General features: G+C 45.2%; 1 protein-coding gene across 1 annotated transcript in view; it reads left to right on the top strand.

The window, feature by feature from the left end:
* Window positions 1–24,706, top strand: part of TDRD1 (tudor domain containing 1) — a 246,820-nt gene that overhangs the window by 66,114 nt on the left and 156,000 nt on the right. The window contains exons 8-10 of the mRNA XM_030204712.1: window positions 4,499–4,681; window positions 6,407–6,550; window positions 13,845–14,016. Of these exons, the coding sequence (XP_030060572.1) occupies window positions 4,499–4,681; window positions 6,407–6,550; window positions 13,845–14,016 (499 nt within the window). The remainder of the gene's footprint in view (window positions 1–4,498; window positions 4,682–6,406; window positions 6,551–13,844; window positions 14,017–24,706) is intronic.

The following is a 24,706-nucleotide window of genomic DNA, read 5'->3' as shown; positions in this document are numbered from 1 at the left end:
AGACTTTTTCAAAACCAGTGTTTTCAAATATTAGACAATGTCTCCAGTTGCTTGACTCTAGCCAAGGGGAGTTTCTCACTTCGCCTTGTTTGCCTGGGGCTTTTGAAGGGAGGCCTCGACTAGTATACCTTTGCTTTGTGTGTGGGGGGGGGGGGGGTAGCCTTCAACCACAGATATATCATCTTTCCTCTCCTGTTATCTTCTGGTGGGGAAGTCATTCCAATTTCAAGGCTGAGTCTTTGGTTTTGGTGTTAGGGCTTTTTCCCTTCCTGATTCATTGGGCTGGGACGGTTCTGGATGAGGGATCATTTTTCTCCCCTCTCTTCCATTATGGGATCCTTTCTTCTTCCTCAAGTAGTCTCTCTGTCTCTCTTCAGAGGCCTATTCTGAGATTCCGTAGGTCTGTGGAGGCTCCTAGGTGTGGTGTCCATGTTTCCTCTGTGTTTCTTAGTCTGGCTTTCTTCTCCTGTCTCTGCATCCGGTTTGTCTGACTTTGAACCTCACCAGGAGGATGGTGTGTTCACTGTCGGTGAAGTGCATTCTACACTGGCTGCTGGTTAAGCCCTGATAAGGGCTTTTCCTTATATGTATTGCTGCACCCACCCTTATAGATATTGCTTTACTATAGCTTATTGATCTGCACTGGTCTGGTGTAATGACAAGGAATGGGAATTATCATTTCTTTCCTTTGGTCATATTAGACCAGTCCAGACACCCTCCCTATTTCTTTTGCACCTTTCTTAGATGGCGTTCCTTTGTTGGATACAGCTTTGGCTCTCTGGTCAGTCGCGCTCATCTGCTTCGCTGCCACTTTGGATGGTGGAAGATGCCGCCTCTTCCTTCATGGGTTTTGGGCTGAATGAGGCAGTTGTTCTCAGTTTCTTGGCTAATCGAAATACTGAACATTCCTGGCTGCACGATACCCTTAAAGGGCAAATCACAGGGACTATTTTTCTCGTCTGTCTGCTGGTAGATGGACATAACCCATTGATCTGGATTGGTCTGGTATGACTAAAGGAAAGAAAACTGGTTTAGAGGGTTCCTGACAACAAGATCATACCAAGTAACAACTAAAGTAGCGACTTCAAACCCATGGACATCCGAATGGGGAGTTCCTCAAGGATCCCCCCTCTCACCAACCCTCTTTAACCTGATGATGATACCTCTAGCCAAGCTCCTGCACAATCAAAACCTCAATCCATACATATATGCAGATGACGTCATGATCTACATCCCTTTCAAACTCAACCTAAATGAAGTCACCAACGAGATAAACCAAAGTCTCCAGATCATGCATTCCTGGGCGGATGCATTTCAACTAAAACTCAACGCAGAAAAAAACACAGTGCCTTATACTTACCTCACAACATAACACAAGGAAATTCTCCACCATAACCACCCCAAACTTCTCCCTTCCCGTCTCTAACACGCTGAAACTTCTAGGAGTTACCATTGATCGAAATCTCACACTTGAAAACCACGTGAAGAACACAACTAAGAAAATGTTCCATTCCATGTGGAAACTCAAAAGAGTAAAACCTTTTTTCCCAAGAGCCATTTTTTTGAAATCTGGTACAATCAGTGGTACTAAGCCACCTGGACTACTGCAATGCACTTTACGCGGGCTGTAAAGAACAGCTCATTAAGGAACTTCAAATTGCCCAAAATACTGCAGCCAGACTTATATTTGGAAGAACAAAATATGAAAGCGCAAAACCCCTAAGAGAGAAATTACACTGGCTCCCACTTAACGGATCACGTTCAAAATCTGCACGATTGTTTATAAAATCATTCACGGAGACGCCCCGTCCTACATGCTTGACCTTGTGCACCTCCCACCCAGAAATGCCAAAAGATCTGCCCGCACTTTCCTTAATCTACACTTCCCTAGCTGCAAAGGATTAAAATACAAACTAACACACACGTCCAGCTTTTCCTACAAGAGCACGCAGATGTGGAATACTCTTCCAAACCACTTGAAAACAATTAACGAAATAAACTTTCGCAAATCATTGAAAACATATCTCTTTACCAAAGCCTACCTCTTGAATCCATAACCAATCCTCCCTTACTTTGATCATCTTCTTTCTATAACTGCTTGATCAGATTGACTGTTAGCCTGTTATCATTGATATCTTTGTACCACTAAATGTATCTCTTACCCTGAAATGGTGATGCCATGACAGGTTTTTGTAAGCCACATTGAGCCTGCAAATAGGTGGGAAAATGTGGGATAAAAGTGCAATCAAATAAATAAAATTATCAGGTAAGACCCAATTTCTCCGTCGGGTTGTCCTTCACATGCAAGAAATACTTTATCCATTTGGGATTGCTACATACATTAACTTTCACCAAGAGCCTGAAGCCTGATAACTAAATACTCTATAATCTTGGATATGGTGTGGATGTTTGCACTCTCAACCCTTATACATATTTTCTCCCTTTTTTGTGTGTGTGGGGGGGGGGGGGTTGATATAATTGCTCAGGGGTGTCCTTGGATTTGGAGCAGGTCTATAAGAAACTAGACCCTCTTTTCATCTATGCTTTGTTGGTGTACTGTTACGGCCTGAATCAAGTTTGTTTTACTTGTTATTGGATATGTTGTTTGTTAATGCTTCAAAACTTAATAAACATATACAGTGGTGGAAATAAGTATTTGATCCCTTGCTGATTTTGTAAGTTTGCCCACTGACAAAGACATGAGCAGCCCATAATTGAAGGGTAGGTTATTGGTAACAGTGAGAGATAGCACATCACAAATTAAATCCGGAAAATCACATTGTGGAAAGTATATGAATTTATTTGCATTCTGCAGAGGGAAATAAGTATTTGATCCCCCACCAACCAGTAAGAGATCTGGCCCCTACAGACCAGGTAGATGCTCCAAATCAACTCGTTACCTGCATGACAGACAGCTGTCGGCAATGGTCACCTGTATGAAGACACCTGTCCACAGACTCAGTGAATCAGTCAGACTCTAACCTCTACAAAATGGCCAAGAGCAAGGAGCTGTCTAAGGATGTCAGGGACAAGATCATACACCTGCACAAGGCTGGAATGGGCTACAAAACCATCAGTAAGACGCTGGGCGAGAAGGAGACAACTGTTGGTGCCATAGTAAGAAAATGGAAGAAGTACAAAATGACTGTCAATCGACAAAGATCTGGGGCTCCACGCAAAATCTCACCTCGTGGGGTATCCTTGATCATGAGGAAGGTTAGAAATCAGCCTACAACTACAAGGGGGGAACTTGTCAATGATCTCAAGGCAGCTGGGACCACTGTCACCACGAAAACCATTGGTAACACATTACGACATAACGGATTGCAATCCTGCAGTGCCCGCAAGGTCCCCCTGCTCCGGAAGGCACATGTGACGGCCCGTCTGAAGTTTGCCAGTGAACACCTGGATGATGCCGAGAGTGATTGGGAGAAGGTGCTGTGGTCAGATGAGACAAATATTGAGCTCTTTGGCATGAACTCAACTCGCCGTGTTTGGAGGAAGAGAAATGCTGCCTATGACCCAAAGAACACCGTCCCCACTGTCAAGCATGGAGGTGGAAATGTTATGTTTTGGGGGTGTTTCTCTGCTAAGGGCACAGGACTACTTCACCGCATCAATGGGAGAATGGATGGGGCCATGTACCGTACAATTCTGAGTGACAACCTCCTTCCCTCCGCCAGGGCCTTAAAAATGGGTCGTGGCTGGGTCTTCCAGCACGACAATGACCCAAAACATACAGCCAAGGCAACAAAGGAGTGGCTCAGGAAGAAGCACATTAGGGTCATGGAGTGGCCTAGCCAGTCACCAGACCTTAATCCCATTGAAAACTTATGGAGGGAGCTGAAGCTGCGAGTTGCCAAGCGACAGCCCAGAACTGTTAATGATTTAGAGATGATCTGCAAAGAGGAGTGGACCAAAATTCCTCCTGACATGTGTGCAAACCTCATCATCAACTACAGAAGACGTCTGACCGCTGTGCTTGCCAACAAGGGTTTTGCCACCAAGTATTAGGTCTTGTTTGCCAGAGGGATTAAATACTTATTTCCCTCTGCAGAATGCAAATAAATTCATATACTTTCCACAATGTGATTTTCCGGATTTAATTTGTGATGTGCTATCTCTCACTGTTACCAATAACCTACCCTTCAATTATGGGCTGCTCATGTCTTTGTCAGTGGGCAAACTTACAAAATCAGCAAGGGATCAAATACTTATTTCCACCACTGTAGGAATTAAATAGAAGACTTCTCCCCTTCCCCCCATTCCCATGTATGGAGAAAAATCAGTCGCTGCCATTTGGCCCTTATCTGCCATCATATTTCTATGTTTGTGTTTCTGCATAACCCCCGCAGTGCTGAAGAGGTGGCAGAACTGGAATTAGGACTGGAGACCTGAACAGCTGTAATAGACCACCTTGTCCTAATGCATTTATCCGTACCACCTTCATACCTTTTCAGTTCAGAGTTCTTAATATTCTCTCTTTATTTACTGCTAGGGTACCATTCATGAATTTAAGGATCCAACTGAGTTTTTTATGCAGATGTGTTCTTCTGAAGTTATTGAATGTCTTGGAAAACTTACCTTGGCACTAAAGGAAAAGTACATGAACTTGGCATGTTCAGGGGAATATTTGCCAGTGAAAGAGGAAATTTGTGCTGCCAAGTACTCCCAGGATCAGGTGCAGTAACTTTGAGGTTTATGTAGTGTTTGGTTCTTTTACATGCAATCACGTAATTCAGCATGACATTTAACTTTGTTATTTTGGCCTATGGCTTGTGAGAATTAGGCTCAAATCACCTGTTGGATGTTAAGAATAGGGAAACAGTACTAATGTTTTCCATGTAGCGAGAAATTAAAAAAGTGGTTCTCATATCCAGGGGTTCATCATTTTATAGGCTGTCAAATCTTCCATTCTTGAAAATGAAATATTTTGTAGAAGTCTGGTTCTCTTCCAGTTTTATATTTGTGCACTCTAGTCAGAAGAAACTATTTGGAGGCAGCATAGGGCATTTCTCTGAGGACAAGCAGGCATAATATTCTCACATGTAGGTGATAAGTACATAAGTAGGTAAGTATTGCCATACTGGGAAAGACCAAAGGTCCATTGAGCCCAGCATCCTGTTTCCAACAGTGGACAATCCAGGTCACAGATACCCTGCAAGATGCCAAAAATGTACAAAACATTTTATACTGCTTATCCCAGAAATAGTGGATTTTCCTCGTCCATTTAATAACGGTCTGTGGACTTTTCCTTAAGGAAGCTGCCCAAACCTTTTTAAAACTCCGCTAAGCTAACTGCCTTTTTACCACATTCTCTGGCAACGAATTCCAGAGTTTAATTACATGTTGAGTGAAGAAAAAGTTTCTCTGATTCGTTTTAAATTTACTACATTGTAGCTTCATCGCATGCCCCCTAGTCCTAGTATTTTTTGGAAAGCGTGAACAGACGCTTCACATCTACCCTTTCAACTCCACTCATTATTTTATAGACCTGTATCATATCTCCCCTCAGCCGCCTTTTCTCCAAGTTGAAGAGCCCTAGCCGCTTTAGCCTTTCCTCATAGGGAAGTCGTCCCATCCCCTTTATCATTTTCGTCGCCCTTCTCTGCTCCTTTTCTAATTCTACTATATCTTTTTTGAGATGTGGTGATGTTACCCACGGAGCCCGATATGGACACTGCAAAGTGCACTTCCACTTTAAATCTCTGCATGATGCTCAGGTGGGACCAGCAGTCTATTATTCTCTGCAGAGCAGAAATGTTGACTTTTTAATCTCTCTTTAGCATGTCAAACTTTTGCCTTTTTTGGTGCTTTCCTTTTTTTGGGACGTTTTTTCTTCACATTCTTTTTTTTTTTTTTTCCCCAGTATTAAGTTGTTGAAATTATACATTTTTTTTTTCAATTATTTTTCATGTATTTTCACATCCCTCTCACCTCCCTTGGAGTTGTCTTCTTTAGCTTAAGTACTGTACTGCGGGAAGGCATCTATGCATGCATGTTGGGAGTACTGCCCCAAAGATTTAAAGTGATAATACACTTGGTACTGTTCGTACTGGGCTCCATAGCATCATCCACATATGAGAATATATGCCTGCTGTCCTCAGAGAAAACCTGCTACGGGTAAGTAACTTAGCTATTTCCTTTGTCCCAGAATGCATCAGTATGTTCAGTGTCCATGTCACTACTCTTGTGGGTTTTAAAGAAAACTTCTAATGAGAAATACAGTTTTTGATGGGTAGTGAGCTGGATTTTGAAAGAGTTGTTTAACAATAATCTTTGAAACGCCTTCTTTTTCTTTGCAAAATAAGGAAAAGTAACCTACTGGCAGTTAGAATAGTATGCTGTCAGATGAGGCCAAATCTACATGTAATGGTGACCTGTAATTCATTTGCATCCCCTACAGAACTGGTACAGAGTCTTAATACAGGATGTGAACGTATCTCAGAGGAAAGCGCAGGCATTATATATCGATTATGGGAATGAGGAGGATGTTGAATTTAACAGAATTCAGCCTCTACACAAGGAGCTTGAACTCTTTCCACCTTGTGTGAGTTTGTATCTTGATGCTAGCTTGCATTCCATTTGCTCTCCTCTCTTTAATATTTCCATGGAACCAGTGAATAGAGAAGGCTAGTTTATTTTGCAGTCATGGATTTCTGCACAGAAAAAGGTGCTAATGTTAGTCATTAAGCTCAGGGACGGGTCTAGTCCCCTTTGCATTTCAGGAGAGGTATTTTGTTATGCCTGTTTTGAAGTTTGCTTGAATTAAAAAAAAAAAAAAAAAACTTGGATGAATTTTAATTTGGTCCCTGTGTTTTATCTTATTAAAAGGGGTGATGTTTTGTAATTTGTATATACTATAAATTATTCTGCAAGTTTTAAAAAGCATGAAATCTTCATTTCAGTGATACCTAGTAGCTTTTCGTAGTTTACGTAGTGGACTCTACGAAAAAGTACTTCTTTGTCAGTCCTACAGACCGGTCCAGCTGCTGACATATGGGTTATGCTCGCCTACCAGCAAGATGGAACCTGAACACAATTTCCAAGAACTGTATAATAAGCCATGTGCCTTCTGTCAGCAAGCCAGTATGTTCTCTGTCTCCAGAAGATGGTAGTCGAGCAGCCTATGCAGTCTGTAGCCAGTCTGGTAGGCCTATAGGGAGCCATTTCCCTTGGTTGCTTGTTATGTTTTTGAAGAAGCCTTTGCTCTTCCTATTACATAGAAGTTTAAAAAAAAAGGTTCGTGTGCTTCATGGCCACAGCGACCCCTGGGGTGCAAACCCAGGTGGCTGGGGTCCTCCCCTGAGGCCCTCAACTGCCTTTGTGCATGTCGGAGCTGGCTCCCTTGATGCTGGGGCCTTGGCCCAGACTTCTGTTCGGTGCCTTCAGAGCCTTCCTGTGCTTGGTGGGGGAGGGGTTGGAAAGAAAGGAAAAATAGACACAGCAGCTCCCTTGTTGCCGGTGGGGGCCGGCTCCCTCGTTCTCTTAGAGCTGGTGCCTTTTTTGTAGAAGTCCTCTATGAGTCTGCCTAAGCAGTATGGAGGCCCTTGGTGCTTCATGAGCATTTGCGCAGTGGCGCGACATGTCTTCCCACTTTGCTGCAAGGTGTGTTGCTGCCGCAGCCTGAATCCCCAATGGCACACTGTAAAGTTTGTGGAGAGCTACAGTCTCCGGACATGCGGGAGATAAGTGGGATGGGGACTGAGGGGGTCCGCTGTGGTTCCAGTTCCTTCGCATGAATGCAGCACGGGCATGTATTCCATCTACTGCGTGGTACCCAAACCAGATGGTACCTTGCGTCTTATTCTAGATTTAAAGCATGTGAACAGGGCTTTAAAGATGCCTCATTTTCACATGGAAACCCTTCTGTCGGTCATTATGGCAGTTCAGCCTGGAGAGTTCCTCACTTCCTTAGGACCTCATGGAAGCCTATCTCCATATTCTCATTCGTCTGGCTTATCAGAGGTTCCTACATTGTGCTGTTTTATGGGCCGATGATTAGAAGCAAACGGAGGCACTACAGGCTATTAATGCCATACTAGCACCTGCGTTTGCTACAGCCCCATGATCAGAGCCCCCGAGCACGTGAAACAATATGCTTGTGGGCTGTGTACGCAGCTAGCATGCAAATCCATGCAAAACAGGGCTCTTAGTACAAGTAGCATGCAAATGCATGCCAAATGTATTCCTCCCCAATGATCAGCGAGCAACGCGGCAAACATTGGCGCGCTGCCCATGGCAAACCCTACGCCAGCTCGGAGCTGGCTTTAGGGTATGCAGACCGTTGGGGAGGAATGGTGAGCCCTGTCCAGCGTGCATTTGCATACTAGCAGGTCCCCCATTCCTCCTAATGCAGCAGCCCCTCCCCCAGTGACACGGGGGCTGGAGGTCCAGTGGGTCTCCAGCTCCCCTAACCCCCCCCCCTCAGCATCTCAAATAGAGCCCTGATGACCCAGTGGGCTGCGAATCAGACCCCCCCCCCCCCCAGACCTGGTGGTCTAGTAGCCCTCTACCCCCACCCATACCTTTGTCTGAGGGGGGAAGTGGACTTTTTTTTTTCCATCAGCACCGCCTTGAAAATGGTGGCACCCAGCCCTGCTCAGTGCATCCTGTCCTTCCTCCTCCAACAAAGGTAGAGGGGGTGGGGAAGAGGGCCACTAGACCACCGGGGTGGGGAGGGGGGGTTGATTCACACCCTACAGGGTAACAAGGGCTCTATTTAAGGGGATGCTGGGGGGGGGGGGGTGGGTTAGTGGGGCTGGGGAGACACTGTATTTCCAGCCCGCCTGTTCTGAACTTGTGTTGGGGGGACTGGAGATCCGCCGGCTCGGGGTGAGGGTACTAGGCCACCAAGGCCATGCTGTTTGGGGTCTGGTGGTCCCAATGACCTCCAGCCCCTGTGTTTGACAGGTCTGGGCTTTTGACAGCCCAGACCTGTCAAACGCTCAGGCGCAATCCTCCCGCACTTTACCCTATGATCAGAGATAATAGCGTGCATAAATTTGCATGCTATTATCTCTGACCATAGGGGCGGTAAAGCCCCATTCTGTTAAGCACTATTTTTAGAACGCTGTTTGGAACAGCTCAGGACTTTCGATCATGTGCCCATTAGGGAGGCATTTTCAATTCTGCGTCCTCTCTCTTGGTTTGGCTACAGCTCCTTACACCTTCTCAAAGGTGGTGGCGGTAGCACTGCAGAAGGAGAGGGTGCTGGTGCATATCTACTTGAACAATTGATTCATTAGGGCCAAGATGGCTCAGTAGAGCGAGCAGGCCACTGCCCGGTTGGTTGAATTGTTAGGGCCTCTGTGCTGGGTGGTCAGTCGTGCCAAGTCTCATCTTCCATCGCGGTCTCTTGAATATTTGGGAGTCCGGTTCGATACCCTGGTTGGGCGGGTGTTCCTGCCAGGTCACAGGTCCAGAAGCTGCAGTCTCTATCGAACTGACTGTTCACTTGTCCTTTAGATTGTAAGCTCTTTGAGCAGGGACTGTCCTTTTATGTTAAATTGTACAACGCTGCGTAACCCTAGTAGCGCTTTAGAAATGTTTAGTAGTAGTATTCTCAGATCTGGCATCTTCTGTCCTTCAGGGCACCTCTAGCCCATGTTTACTTGCAGGTGCTAGGCTCCATGATGACTTAATTGGAGGTGGTACAGTGAGCCTAGCAGGCTCTTCTAGCTTGCTGATCACCTCAGGTCCATGATCTAGATGTGTGGCTCCCACTTCTTGGGCTATTGAGGCCTAGTCACCAAAATAACAGAAGGGATGGTGACCAAACTCACAGAGTATCTGTACAAGTTCGCAATACTACACAACTCCCAGTCAGGATTTCACTCTGATCACAGTACTGAAACCATATTAGTCACGCTTATGACCAAATTCAAACAAATGATAGCAACCGGCAAGAACATACTACTCCTACAATTCGACATATCAAGCGCCTTTGATATGGTTGATCATGGAACATTATTACACATCCTTGAATGCTTTGGCGTCGGAGGCAAAGTTCTCAATTGGTTCAAGGGGTTCCTAACCACACGTTCATATCAAGTGACAACAAATTCGACTACATCAGCCACATGGATACCTGAATGCGGAGTTCCTCAGGGATCTCCCCTCTCACCGACCATTTTCAACCTGATGATGACACCCGTGGCCAAACTACTATCGAACCAAAACCTCAACCCATACGTATATGCTGATGATGTAACGATCTTCATTCCATTCAAACAAAACCTAAGTGAAATCTCCAACGAAATCAACCAAAGTCTACATATGCATTTTTGGGCAGATGCATTTCAGTTGAAACTCAATGCAGAAAAAACCTAATGCCTAGTACTTACCTCGCAACACAACATGGACAAATTTACCACCATCAACACATCAAAACTAAATCTACCAATCTCGGACTCCCTAAAAATTCTAGGAGTCACCATTGATTGGCACCTGAGAATCATATGAAAAACATAACCAAAAAGATGTTTCACTCAATGTGCAAATTAAAAAACCATTTTTTCCAAGGACCGTCTTCCGCAATTTGGTACAATCACTGGTACTCAGTCATCTGGACTACTGCAACTCACTCTACGCCGGCTGTAAAGAACAAATACTCAAAAAAACTCCAAACAGCCCAGAACACGGCAGCCAGACTAATATTCGGAAAACCAAAATATGAAAGTGCGACACCCCTACGAGAGAAACTACACTGGCTCCCACTCAAAGAACGAATCACGTTCAAAGTATGCACCCTAGTTCATAAAATTATCCATGGAGATGCCCCAGCCTACATGTTAGACCTAATAGACCTGCCACCCAGGAATGCAAAAAAATCTTCTCGAACATTTCTTAATCTTCATTTTCCCAACTGCAAAGGTCTGAAATACAAATTAATGCACACCTCTTTCTCTTATTTGAGCACGCAACTCTGGAACGCGCTACCACGAAATTTGAAAGCGACCAACGAACTGGCCAACTTCCGTAAATTACTAAAAACTCATCTCTTTGAAAAGATATACCACAAAGATCAAAGCATGTAAAAATCTCCAATTATACCCAGGAAATTCGAAACGCGCCCAATGTCTTATAATGTCTTCTGCTGTACTACTATCTTGTATTACTAATGTATGTTAACATGTCCTGTAATACCACTATCTTATATTCCATGATCATGTAAACCAAAATCCTTCTGTAAAATCAAATGTATATCTTCTTATCTCCAGTATCTCTATGATGTATTGTAAGCCACATTGAGCCTGCAAAGAGGTGGGAAAACGTGGGATACAAATGCAATAAATAAATACAAAATAAATAGTCTGTGATAGTGGCTGGACTCCATCAATTTAATGCGAGGAACCTTTCTGGCGGTGCTGGACAGTGGTGAAGACGGATGCTAGTTTCTTGGGCTGGGGGACCCATTGCCTTATGAAAGTTGCTCCTGGTCTCTGGATGGCAGAGGAGAGTCGGTGGTCCATCAACCTACTGGAGACCGGGGCCATCTTTCTGTCCGCTCCTTCCAGGAGCCTCCTGACCAGCAAGGCAGTTTGGGTGTTCAACGCCACTATTTTGGGGTACGTGAACTGTCAGGGGCCACCAAGAGTTCTCAGATTGCGAGTGAGGCTTCAGCCTTGTTTGCCTGGACAGAGAATCATCTGTTGGATCTCTCCTTGGCACGTGTGGTGGGGTCAGACAGCCTGCAGGCAGATTTCGTCAGCAGACACACTTGATCCCTCCAAATGGTGTCTGGGTCTGGAGGCCATTGAAGCCATATTTCGGGCGTGGGGGTGTCCGGTGATGGATCTGCATCCAATGCCAAGGCGGCCCGCCTCTTCAGTCAAAGAAAGGGTCCTCTGGCATAGGGCCTGGGTGTATTGGTGCAGCCTTGGCCGACACAGAGACTGCTGCATGTGTTTCCTCCATGACCGCTGGTTGGCTGTGTCCTTCAAAGGATCGCATGGCATTCTAGACGGTCGCGCCAGATTGGCCTTAGCGGCTATGGTATGGGGATGTGGTCTGCCTAACGGCGGCACCTCCACTCCCCCTCTCAGGCCTGAGCCTGCTTCTCCTACAATAGCCGAAGGTCATGCCCAACCCATCTCTGTTCTCACGGTCTGGCTCTTGAGCGAGCAAGGTTGCGGAAGACGGGTTATTTCTCTGCGGTGATTGCCACCATATTGAAGTCTCGCAGGCGCTCTACCCCACTCGCTTATGTGAGGGTCTGGTGGATTGCTGAGACTTGGTGCTAGGACAAGGGAGTGAATCCTCTTCAGGCGTCAGTAGCGGAGGTTTTGGATTTTCTTCAGGGAGGTCTTGAAGGGGCTAGCCTGGGCACCCCTAAAGGTACAGGTTGCTGCCTTGGCCTGTTTTCAAGGCCCTCTTGGAGGCAAGCCTTTATCCTCTTTGCCGATTGTAGGCTGTTTTCTGAGAGGGGTGAAACTTCTGTGTCCCCCTTGTCATCCAGTTCTCAGTGGGTTGTCTGCCTTGGTTTCAGCTCCCTTCGAACCTCTCGAGTTATTCCATCAAGGATCTGACATTGAAGACAGTCTTCCTGGTGGCCATTTAATCTTCATGCAGGATTGCCGAGTTGCAGGCTGTCTTGCCGGGAGCCTTTCCTGCAGGTATTCAAGGAAAAGGTGATACTTCGCTTGGTTCTGTCCTCCTTGCCCAAGGTGCTTTTGTCTCTTCATGTCAACCAGTCTGTGGTGCTCCTGGTTCTGGGCGATCAGAAAGGGGTTAAGGGCCAGTGACAGTTTTTCTGCCTGAATGTGTGGCGGGTGTTGTTGGCCTATCTAGAGAGGATGGAGGATTTTCGGACATCAGACCGTTTGCCCTTCACATCTGGCATAACAAGGATGCTGTGGCATTCAAGGTATTGATTGCTCATTGGCTCAAGGAGTCCATCGTCTTGGCTTACCTGCTCAGTGGTCAGCCGATCCCTCCTTTGCTTATGGCGCATTCGACCAGGGGGACGGTGGCTTTATGGGTTGAGCACAGTTTAATTTCGCCACTGGAAATTCTGCAAAGTGGTGGTCTTGTCTTCATGCATTCCTTCATTGTTCATTATTGGATTGATGTTCTGGTGAGACAGGATGCTAGATTTGGCTCAGGGGTGCTTTCTGCGGTGTTGCATGGCTCCCGCCCTTAGGTAAGTTACTTCTTTGCTATGTCCCACGCATCAGCGGCCGAACCGGTCTGGAGGGCTGACAAAGGAGTAGCACTATAGAAATGATTAGTAGTAGTAATAATTTTCTTGCCTTTAAGCCCTCCAGACCAGTCCAGTGCCTACCCGTGCATTTCTGTGATACTACTTTACTACTTTGAGAATAGAGGACTTCCTTACTTCACAGGTAAAGCTGTACATCGTTTGTGAACATGTCCTGTTCTTGTGGGTGTTGGTTGCTGTGGTGTGTGTAGTTCTGTTCTAAGTTCATACACAATAAAAAAAAAAAAAAGGTTTTGCTCTGTGCAGCTTTGACATAAGTCACAACAGTGTTCTCATGGAGAGAAAAGTCGCAAGCGGACGCTAGTTTATCAGCTGGCTGAGAAAAGGTACAAGGTGGGTTATACAGGTTTTGGAAATTGTGTTTTCATTCTTTGTCTGCTGATAGGCGAGCATAACCCACGTGTCAGCAGCTGGACCCGTCTGGAGGGCCTAAAGGAAAGAAAATTAGCAAGTAAGACCTAATTTCTCCTTATAGCTCATTTCTGCTGCCAATCTTTGTCAGTCTGAAGATTTTGTTTGACTTTAGGGTGTTGATAGAGTGTGAGATTGGGGTGCTCTTTGGTTGACTGAGAGGACTGCCTTGCACTTCTCATTGAACATTTTCTTATTTCTTTTCTCTTAGGCCATTAAATGTTGTCTTGCAAATATTGTATCTAAGCATGGAGGATGGACACGAGAATGCATTAGTACTGCAAGACAGTTGCTACGGGGGGGACAGTGCTACTCAGCTACAGTCCTGGACATACAGCAAGAGAATGACACATGCTTTGCAGTAGATATTGTCCTAGCATCTGGTAAAACTAATGTTCTCCCTGCCTTTTCTTTTTCTAGTCTCCTGAAAAGTACTAGAACCTTTTACTCAGTGATCCTTACTAATTAGCACAAGCTGCCTGTTACTGGCTGAGCTTATCTTTCTAAAGGCATGTTTAATCTTAGGTCCCTTCCCCTGCGAGTTCGTGTCTTACCTGTCAATATTGTTTAAAAAAAAAATCTGTGTGTGTCAAATCATACTGGTTTTTTTTCACTATACTGTAATGATCCCGCCCTTTGGTTTGCTACTTCTACTAGGTGTATGCAGTGTTGTACCAATATACATGAGACAGACCCTGCTCTGTAGAGCCTACTTTGATCAAGAAAGGAAAGGGTTTATGTATTATATACAGGTACATATTTTGTACCTGGGGCATTGGAGGTTTAAGTGGCTTGCCCAGAGTAATGAGCTGCAGTGGATGTTGAACCCAGTTCCCCTGGTTCTCAGACTGCTGCACTAACCATTAGGCTAATCCTTTGCTCGGCTGACTTTAAAAAATGGTCAAATAAGAAAAATGTTGTAATCAGAAGACGCCAGGGTTAATATTCATAAGCAGACTATATTTGAGTAAGGCCAGAGAGATCATGGCACACAAACTGAAGAAGTTTATTTTAAGTGTATGGCACAGCAGAAAGCATAGAATTGGGAGTCATTGACGTAGAGACTTTAGATAAATATACTTGCACAGGGGAATGAGTGGAGCTTACAAGTAAGAGTGTAGGGGGAGAGCAAGGCTGCTGAGACACAACCAGGCCTGGGGCAGAACTGGACCTCCAGACTTGGGACAGAACTGGACCGCCCCCCCCCCCCCCCCCCCCCCCCCCCCCCCCCCCCCCCCCCCCCAACCTTTCTGTCTCAGCATCCAAGGGTGGGCCGGCGCCGGCAAGCCTCTTCCTGCCTGCCTGCCCCCACAGTCTCACCATTATCCTCTTCCTCCTTTATGGTCCCCTATGTGGAAAATTTATTTAATATTGCACTTCTCGCTTTATGGGATATACTTTGTAAGTACTTGGTCCAGATGGAAATAAACTTCCTTCTTTTCTTGGAAGTGTCCTGGGCTTCCCTGGCCTCCCATAGCATCAATTCATGAAACCTATTTCTCCAATACCAGAAGGAGGGTGGTACCACCTGCATCCAGTGTCTAAGTATACATTTTTTCCCCACGGCATAAGCCTTGCATATCAATTGTTCCAAATTCCTATCCGAAATCCCGTAGGCTGTCCTTCTATTTAAAAGTGCTCCTCTCCAGGATGGGAGTATTTTTTGATCAATGATGCTCTCAAGGTATTTATGCACCGCCTTCCAAAATATTTTTACTCTATCGCATCTCCAAAATGCATGCAAAAAGGTATTCCTTCCTCTGTTGCATTTGGAACATTGGGCATCGGGTGTCCACCCCGCTCTCGCTGCTTGTGTTTGTGTCATGTATCCCCTGTGTATTATTCTGTATTGACTCTCCTGCAGCTCCGCCCCCCCCCCCCCCCCCCCCCCCCCCCACCTGTTTTGGGATATGTATGATCAATTTTGTAAAATTTACTCCCTTCAATTCATATCCCAAGTCTTTACTCCAGGCTGAGTGAGTGCTTCATAATTGCGAGGTGGGCAAAGCAACAGCAGTGCTTTGTGTAAACTAGATATTGAAACCTGATCGTATGCATCCCCCTTTAAAAATTCTCTAAGCTTTTGACCCATTTTTGTACCCAGAGCCTCTTGGTCTAAGCTATACCAGTAGTGGTGTAGTTGTCTATAAGTGTAGTGATCCTTGTTTGTTAGGGATAGCCTCTGCTGTAGATCTTGGAATGTATACAACCTTCCATCCGCATTGACTAAGTGTTCCACTAAAGTGATTCCCATTTCTGCCCAGTTTTTAATGGTCCCTGCTTCCATTCCAGGTTGGAAGTCCCCATTCCCTTGAAGAGGCAACTGATCACTGACATTTGGATTATGATTTCAAGCTGTCATTAGGAAACGCCAGACCTGTCTTAAAGGTTGTAACAAAATACTGTTCTTACATACAGGCGGTAAACTAGTTGATTTAGCCTGCAGAAGAAAATTCATATGCCAAGGCCTATACAGTGCCCTCTCCCACCCAATAGGGGTATACTGATTTGTGCCTAGCACCCAGTCTCTGAGATGTCTCAGTAAACAGGCCTGGTTATATCTTTGAATATTGGGTAGACCCAAGCCTCCTTGTGTCCAATTATCATAAAGATATTCTAAACGTAATTTGGACTTCTTCCCGTCCCAAAGGAAATTCCTACAAATCCTATTTAACTTTCGTATATCTCTTCTTAATAAGTGTATTGGCACGGCTTGTAAGATGTAGAGCCATCTAGGAAAGATTAACATTTTAAACATATTCTCCCAGTAAGTGATAGGGGCAGATGGCTCCACTGCTCAAGAGAGCGTCTTGTATCCTGTAGCAGTTTCTCTATATTCAGGTGATACAACTTTGAGGTATCCATGGACAACTGCACTCCTAAATAACGAAAGGACCCATCTGCCCATCTCAATGGGACACGGCCTTGCCAACTCTCCTCGCGCTTCTCCCCACCCAGCAATGCTTCTGATTTCTCCAAATTTAACTTAAAACCTGAGAAATCCCCATATTCTGCCATACATTCTAATAGAGCTGTCAGTGAGGTACTTGGATTAGTCAGATGAGCTAGTAGGTCATCTGCAAATGCTGCGATCTTGAACGTTTCTGCGCCCACCGCCACTCCCTTCACGTCAGGCGTCCCTTGAATATCTCTGATCAAGGGATCTAATGTTAATACGAACAGCAAAGGTGACAGTGGACAGCCTTGTCTAGTTCCCCGATATATCGAGAAGGGGGCAGATAGTATTCCATTAACCCACATTTGGGCCTGTGGAAGATAGTATAACGCCCGTATTGCCTCCTGAAAAAAACCGCTTATTCCATATGCTTCTAACGTCCCAAACAAAAAATCCCACACCACTCTGTCAAATGCCTTTTCGGCATCAAAGCTGACTAACATGGATGGTATGGCCTGATTAGATACTACCTCCAACGTTGTAAGTATTTTCCTGATATTCTTGGTAATACTTCTGCCCTGCACAAAACCCACTTATGACTCCTCAATAATATCCGGCAATATACGGGCTAATCGGTTGGCTAGGACTTTGGCGTATAATTTGGTCTCATAATTGAGGAGCGAAATCGGCCTATAGGATTCTGGTTTCCTCGTATCACGTCCCGGCTTCGGTATTACTATAATTTGTGCTAGCCGTAAGGAGGGAGGCATTCGTTGATCCTGCACTATGGTATTAAACATAGCTGTGAGCGGTGGCGCCACCTCCTCCCTCAGCATTTTATAGAATTCCCCTCTATATCCATCTGGGCCTGGTGCCTTTCCCAAGGGACCCTGCTGTATTGCCCACGCTACTTCGTCAGTTGTTATAGGGGCATTTAACATAGCCAGACTGTCCAGGTCCACTCGGACGTTGTCTTGTCTACTGAAGTACATCTCGCTATCTAACGGGGGTGGATCAGGGGGTGAGTATAAATGCGTGTAATAGTCTACCAGGATTTTATTGATTTGAACATCCGTATTCTCTAATACCCCACTAGGAGAGTACAAGGCGTCTATTTTTGAGGGCCCTTGCCTAGATTTTGACAACCTTGCGAGCATCCTACTATTTTTGTTGGCATATTTATATAGTTGGTATCTGTAATAAGCATAGTTTTTTTGGGCCTTTTGATGAATCCCTTCATTTAGGGCCTGCTGCAATTCTAAAAGTTGGGCTTTAAGCTGCAAACTATGATGTCGCCCATGTGCTTTCCGCACTCTTGTTACTTCTTTTTCTAATCTAAACAACTCCTTCTCCCGTACCTTTTTTTGATGACTCGTGTATGCTGTAATTTCTTCCCGTAGTACGGCTTTAGCTGTATCCCAGTATAAAATTGGGTTGCCTCTATGCTCCTGGTTAGTTTCTTGAAAATACTTATACTTTTGTGTTATATAGTTTAGAAATGTTCTGTCAGTATACAGACGAGTAGGGAATCTCCATTGAAATTGTCCTGGTGCGGGCCCGGGCGGCTCCAGTACTGCAGTTACCATCGCATGATCGGAAATTTTTATGGGACCTATGTCTGCCTCCCGCAGCCTTGTAAATAAATTGCGTGAAAGAAATATGTAGTCAATTCGTGACATGGTGGCATGTGCGCGGGACAAATGGGTAAAATCCCGTTCTAATGGGTGCAGGGTCCGCCACACATCCACCAAGTCTAGGACCTCACTTAACATGTTTATGCCTCTCGAATCCGACCCCGACCCCCTCTTCTCCCCATGTGATCTATCCAACCTAGGATCAACCACTGCATTAAAGTCTCCCCATGTGATCTATCCAACCTAGGATCAACCACTGCATTAAAGTCTCCCCCTACTAGCATGGGAATTCCATTGAAGCCTGTTAGGTGTTGCAGGAGTTTTTTGTAAAAAGTTTTATTGTACATATTGGGGGCATATACATTGCACAACACTACTGGTTGTCGTTCTATTGTTAAGTGTACAAGTACATATCTGCCCTCCGCATCTGCTACAATCTTATGAGTATGGACTTGAATCCCTTTTTTGATTAATATTATAACTCCTGCTTTTTTGGCTTGTGCCGGGGATTCGTAGTAATCTCCCACCCACCACCTACGTAATTTCTCATGTTCTTTAGCATTCAAATGCGTCTCTTGAAGAAAAGCTATTTCTACTTTTTGATTATGTAATGCTTGGAGTATCTTTTGTCTCTTAATCGGCGAGGAGATGCCACCCACGTTCCAGGTCACCATCTTAAGTGCCATTACGTGAACTCATTGTTCAGATTATACACCGAATGGAGACCTGCACGTATTGAGCAATGGGGGCATCCCAGCCAATACCCTCCTCGCTGTCCTTTTAGTGTCTCTCTATGTTGTAAAGTTCCCAATGTGGCCCTTAACCAGCTGCTTATCCCCTGCTTCTCCAACCTGCCCATGAAGCTATGGCTCCTCAAAGAATCCCCCCCTAATCCCACCCCTATCCCACCCAACCTCTGTCTTCCCCTACTTCTTCTGGGCACCTAGGGTGCTCAACCTCCGTGTCTCCGATCGGGGACCCCTTTTAGCAAGTATGTATCCAGTCTCCCCCCCTTTTGTATGCAATGTAACTTCAATAACAACATTAACAACATTAACCATTTCAAAGAAATATAACTCAATATCAACAGAAGTGATTATCAACTCTTTGACCACCCTGTTCACCATTACTCAGGTTTTCATCTCACCAACAAAGTCTACTCGTTTGTGGAAGGACTCGGTCTGTCTTTCTCCAGCTGATCCACAAACGCTTGAGCTGCCTCCACTGTTTCATAAAACTTCACCACACCATTATGTTGAATGCGTAGTTTCGCTGGGTATAATAGACCAAAACGGATTTGTAGTTTATGCAGTCTTCCACAGACCTGCGAATACTGTTTGCGCAAAAGAGAGACTTTAATAGAATAGTCTTGAAAGCATAGTATTTTATGACCCTCAAGCTCGAGTGTTACTCCTTTCCTAAGAGCAGTGAGTAGTGCCATTTTATGTTGGTAGTGGAGCATACGCAGGATAACCACTCTCGGCCAGTCGTTGGGCATCTTCCTGGGTCCTAAACGATGTGCCCGCTCTATTCTTAGGGGTCCAGTTGTATTTTCATTGGGCAACATCTTAGCAAGCCAGGATTCCAGATATTCTCTCAGATCCCCCTCTTTTGCAGATCTGTCTTAAATACGGTATCTTCAATAAAATATTTTGGATAATATACTGATCTGCTTGCTCATTTTCCACGTTGGATTTCGCAGATCGTTTGCCTTGCTGTTTTCTGGGACCCTCATTGTTCAGTATGGTAAAATTGTCAGAGAAGCTGAGAGTTGAGATTGGATCCCAGATGTAATCTGTGGTGTAGAGAAGAAATATTGGATTGTGAGCATAACAGTGATATAACAGAGTTCAGTATGCCCCCCCTTCTTTTCAAACTTTTTTTAAGCCCTCTTGCTGCCCTCATGCAATCTTTTAGCATTTCGGTTTACTTCTGTGCGATTAAGTACATAAGTACATAAGTAGTGCCATACTGGGAAAGACCAAAGGTCCATCTAGCCCAGCATCCTGTCACCGACAGTGGCCAATCCAGGTCAAGGGCACCTGGCACGCTCCCCAAACGTAAAAACATTCCAGACAAGTTATACCTAAAAATGAGGAATTTTTCCAGTCCATTTAATAGCGGTCTATGGACTTGTCCTTTAGGAATCTATCTAACCCCTTTTTAAACTCCGTCAAGCTAACCGCCCGTACCACGTTCTCCGGCAATGAATTCCAGAGTCTAATTACACGTTGGGTGAAGAAAAATTTTCTCCGATTCGTTTTAAATTTACCACACTGTAGCTTCAACTCATGCCCTCTAGTCCTAGTATTTTTGGATAGCGTGAACAGTCGCTTCACATCCACCCGATCCATTCCACTCATTATTTTATACACTTCTATCATATCTCCCCTCAGCCGTCTCTTCTCCAAGCTGAAAAGCCCTAGCCTTCTCAGCCTCTCTTCATAGGAAAGTCGTCCCATCCCCACTATCATTTTCGTCGCCCTTCGCTGTACCTTTTCCAATTCTACTATATCTTTTTTGAGATACGGAGACCAGTACTGAACACAATACTCCAGGTGCGGTCGCACCATGGAGCGATACAACGGCATTATAACATCCGCACACCTGGACTCCATACCCTTCTTAATAACACCCAACATTCTATTCGCTTTCCTAGCCGCAGCAGCACACTGAGCAGAAGGTTTCAGCGTATCATCGACGACGACACCCAGATCCCTTTCTTGATCCGTAACTCCTAACGCGGAACCTTGCAAGACGTAGCTATAATTCGGGTTCCTCTTACCCACATGCATCACTTTGCACTTGTCAACATTGAACTTCATCTGCCACTTGCACGCCCATTCTCCCAGTCTCGCAAGGTCCTCCTGTAATCGTTCACATTCCTCCTGCGACTTGACGACCCTGAATAATTTTGTGTCATCGGCGAATTTAATTACCTCACTAGTTATTCCCATCTCTAGGTCATTTATAAATACATTAAAAAGCAACGGACCCAGCACAGACCCCTGCGGGACCCCACTAACTACCCTCCTCCACTGAGAATACTGGCCACGCAATCCTACTCTCTGCTTCCTATCTTTCAACCAGTTCTTAATCCATAATAATACCCTACCTCCGATTCCATGACTCTGCAATTTCTTCAGGAGTCTTTCGTGCGGCACTTTGTCAAACGCCTTCTGAAAATCCAGATATACAATATCAACCGGCTCCCCATTGTCCACATGTTTGCTTACCCCCTCAAAAAAATGCATTAGATTGGTGAGGCAAGACTTCCCTTCACTAAATCCGTGCTGACTTTGTCTCATCAGTCCATGTTTTTGTATATGCTCTGCAATTTATTCTTAATAATAGCCTCCACCATCTTGCCCGGCACCGACGTCAGACTCACCGGTCTATAATTTCCCGGATCTCCTCTGGAACCTTTCTTAAAAATCGGAGTAACATTGGCTACCCTCCAGTCTTCCGGTATTACACTCGATTTTAGGGACAGATTGCATATTTCTAACAGTAGCTCCGCAAGTTCATTTTTTAGTTCTATTAATACTCTGGGATGAATACCATCAGGTCCCGGTGATTTACTACTCTTCAGCTTGCTGAACTGACCCATTACATCCTCCAAGGTTACAGAGAATTTGTTTAGTTTCTCCGACTCCCCCGCTTCAAATATTCTTTCCGGCACCGGTGTCCCCCCCAAATTCTCCTCGGTGAAGACCGAAGCAAAGAATTCATTTAATTTCTCCGCTACGGCTTTGTCCTCCTTGATCGCCCCTTTAACACCATTTTCGTCCAGCGGCCCAACCGACTCTTTGGCCGGTTTCCTGCTTTTAATGTATCTAAAAAAGTTTTTACTATGTATTTTTGCTTCCAACGCTAATTTCTTCTCAAAGTCCTTTTTTGCCCTCCTTATCTCCGCTTTGCATTTGGTTTGGCATTCCTTATGATCTATCCTGTTACTTTCAGTTGGTTCTCTTCTCCACTTTCTGAAGGATTGTTTTTTGGCTCTAATGATTTCCTTTATCTTACTGTTTAGCCACGCCGGCTGACGTTTAGTCTTTTTTCCCTTTTTTCTAATACGTGGAATATATTTGTCCTGAACCTCCAGGATGGTGTTTTTAAACAGCATCCACGCCTGATGCAAGTTTTTTACTCTGCGAGCTGCTCCTTTCAGTCTTTTTTTCACCATTTTTCTCATTTTGTCGTAATCACCTTTTCTATAGTTAAACGCTAGCGTACTTGATTTCCTAGTTTCACTTCCTTCAATGCCAATATCAAAACCGATCATATTATGATCACTGTTATCAAGCGGCCCTCGTATCGTTACCCCCTGCACTAGATCATGAGCACCACTAAGGACTAAGTCTAGTATTTTTCCTTCTCTTGTCGGCTCCTGAACTAGCTGTTCCATGAAGCTGTCCCCATCTACACCGTCCCTTGCGTCACTATATACAGTGGTGGAAATAAGTATTTGATCCCTTGCTGATTTTGTAAGTTTGCCCACTGACAAAGACATGAGCAGCCCATAATTGAAGGGTAGGTTATTGGTAACAGTGAGAGATAGCACATCACAAATTAAATCCGGAAAATCACATTGTGGAAAGTATATGAACTTATTTGCATTCTGCAGAGGGAAATAAGTATTTGATCCCCCACCAACCAGTAAGAGATCTGGCCCCTACAGACCAGGTAGATGCTCCAAATCAACTCGTTACCTGCATGACAGACAGCTGTCGGCAATGGTCACCTGTATGAAAGACACCTGTCCACAGACTCAGTGAATCAGTCAGACTCTAACCTCTACAAAATGGCCAAGAGCAAGGAGCTGTCTAAGGATGTCAGGGACAAGATCATACACCTGCACAAGGCTGGAATGGGCTACAAAACCATCAGTAAGACGCTGGGCGAGAAGGAGACAACTGTTGGTGCCATAGTAAGAAAATGGAAGAAGTACAAAATGACTGTCAATCGACAAAGATCTGGGGCTCCACGCAAAATCTCACCTCGTGGGGTATCCTTGATCATGAGGAAGGTTAGAAATCAGCCTACAACTACAAGGGGGGAACTTGTCAATGATCTCAAGGCAGCTGGGACCACTGTCACCACGAAAACCATTGGTAACACATTACGACATAACGGATTGCAATCCTGCAGTGCCCGCAAGGTCCCCCTGCTCCGGAAGGCACATGTGACGGCCCGTCTGAAGTTTGCCAGTGAACACCTGGATGATGCCGAGAGTGATTGGGAGAAGGTGCTGTGGTCAGATGAGACAAAATTGAGCTCTTTGGCATGAACTCAACTCGCCGTGTTTGGAGGAAGAGAAATGCTGCCTATGACCCAAAGAACACCGTCCCACTGTCAAGCATGGAGGTGGAAATGTTATGTTTTGGGGGTGTTTCTCTGCTAAGGGCACAGGACTACTTCACCGCATCAATGGGAGAATGGATGGGGCCATGTACCGTACAATTCTGAGTGACAACCTCCTTCCCTCCGCCAGGGCCTTAAAAATGGGTCGTGGCTGGGTCTTCCAGCACGACAATGACCCAAAACATACAGCCAAGGCAACAAAGGAGTGGCTCAGGAAGAAGCACATTAGGGTCATGGAGTGGCCTAGCCAGTCACCAGACCTTAATCCCATTGAAAACTTATGGAGGGAGCTGAAGCTGCGAGTTGCCAAGCGACAACCCAGAACTCTTAATGATTTAGAGATGATCTGCAAAGAGGAGTGGACCAAAATTCCTCCTGACATGTGTGCAAACCTCATCATCAACTACAGAAGACGTCTGACCGCTGTGCTTGCCAACAAGGGTTTTGCCACCAAGTATTAGGTCTTGTTTGCCAGAGGGATTAAATACTTATTTCCCTCTGCAGAATGCAAATAAATTCATATACTTTCCACAATGTGATTTTCCGGATTTAATTTGTGATGTGCTATCTCTCACTGTTACCAATAACCTACCCTTCAATTATGGGCTGCTCATGTCTTTGTCAGTGGGCAAACTTACAAAATCAGCAAGGGATCAAATACTTATTTCCACCACTGTACTTGTCTCCAGTCAGTTGCTGCCTGGCTTCGGGACCATCAATTAGTACTTAATACTGATAGCTATGGCATGCTGGTTTTTGGATGCACCTTTAACCCCTCCATCTCCGATTACTCTTTCTCCGAGGACAAGCAGGCTGCTTGTTCTCACTGATGGGTGACGTCCACGGCAGCCCCTCCAATCGGAAACTTCACTAGCAAAGGCCTTTGCTAGTCCTCGCGCGCTGATGCGCACCGCGCATGCGCGGCCGTCTTCCCGCCCGAACCGGCTCGTGTTCGTCAGTCTTCTTTTGTCCGCGCTCGGGACGGTCGTGTTTGCTCCGTTCGCGCCCCTTAAGTTGACCCTCGTGTGTCTTTTGGCTTTTTGCTAAGTTAAAAAAAAAAAAAAAAAAAAAGGGATTTCGGAGAAAGACCTTTTCGGTATTTTTCCCCTTCCCGTATTTCCAGTTTTTTGCCCCGTTAAGTTTACTTTCGTTTTCGGGGTAGGCCCTTTTGAGGCCTCG

This window comes from Microcaecilia unicolor, chromosome 5 (genome assembly GCF_901765095.1).
Source record: "Microcaecilia unicolor chromosome 5, aMicUni1.1, whole genome shotgun sequence".
Classification (NCBI taxonomy): Eukaryota; Metazoa; Chordata; class Amphibia; order Gymnophiona; family Siphonopidae; genus Microcaecilia; species Microcaecilia unicolor.
Note: the sequence above shows the minus strand (reverse complement) of the source record. Positions and strands in the feature narration are given on the sequence as shown.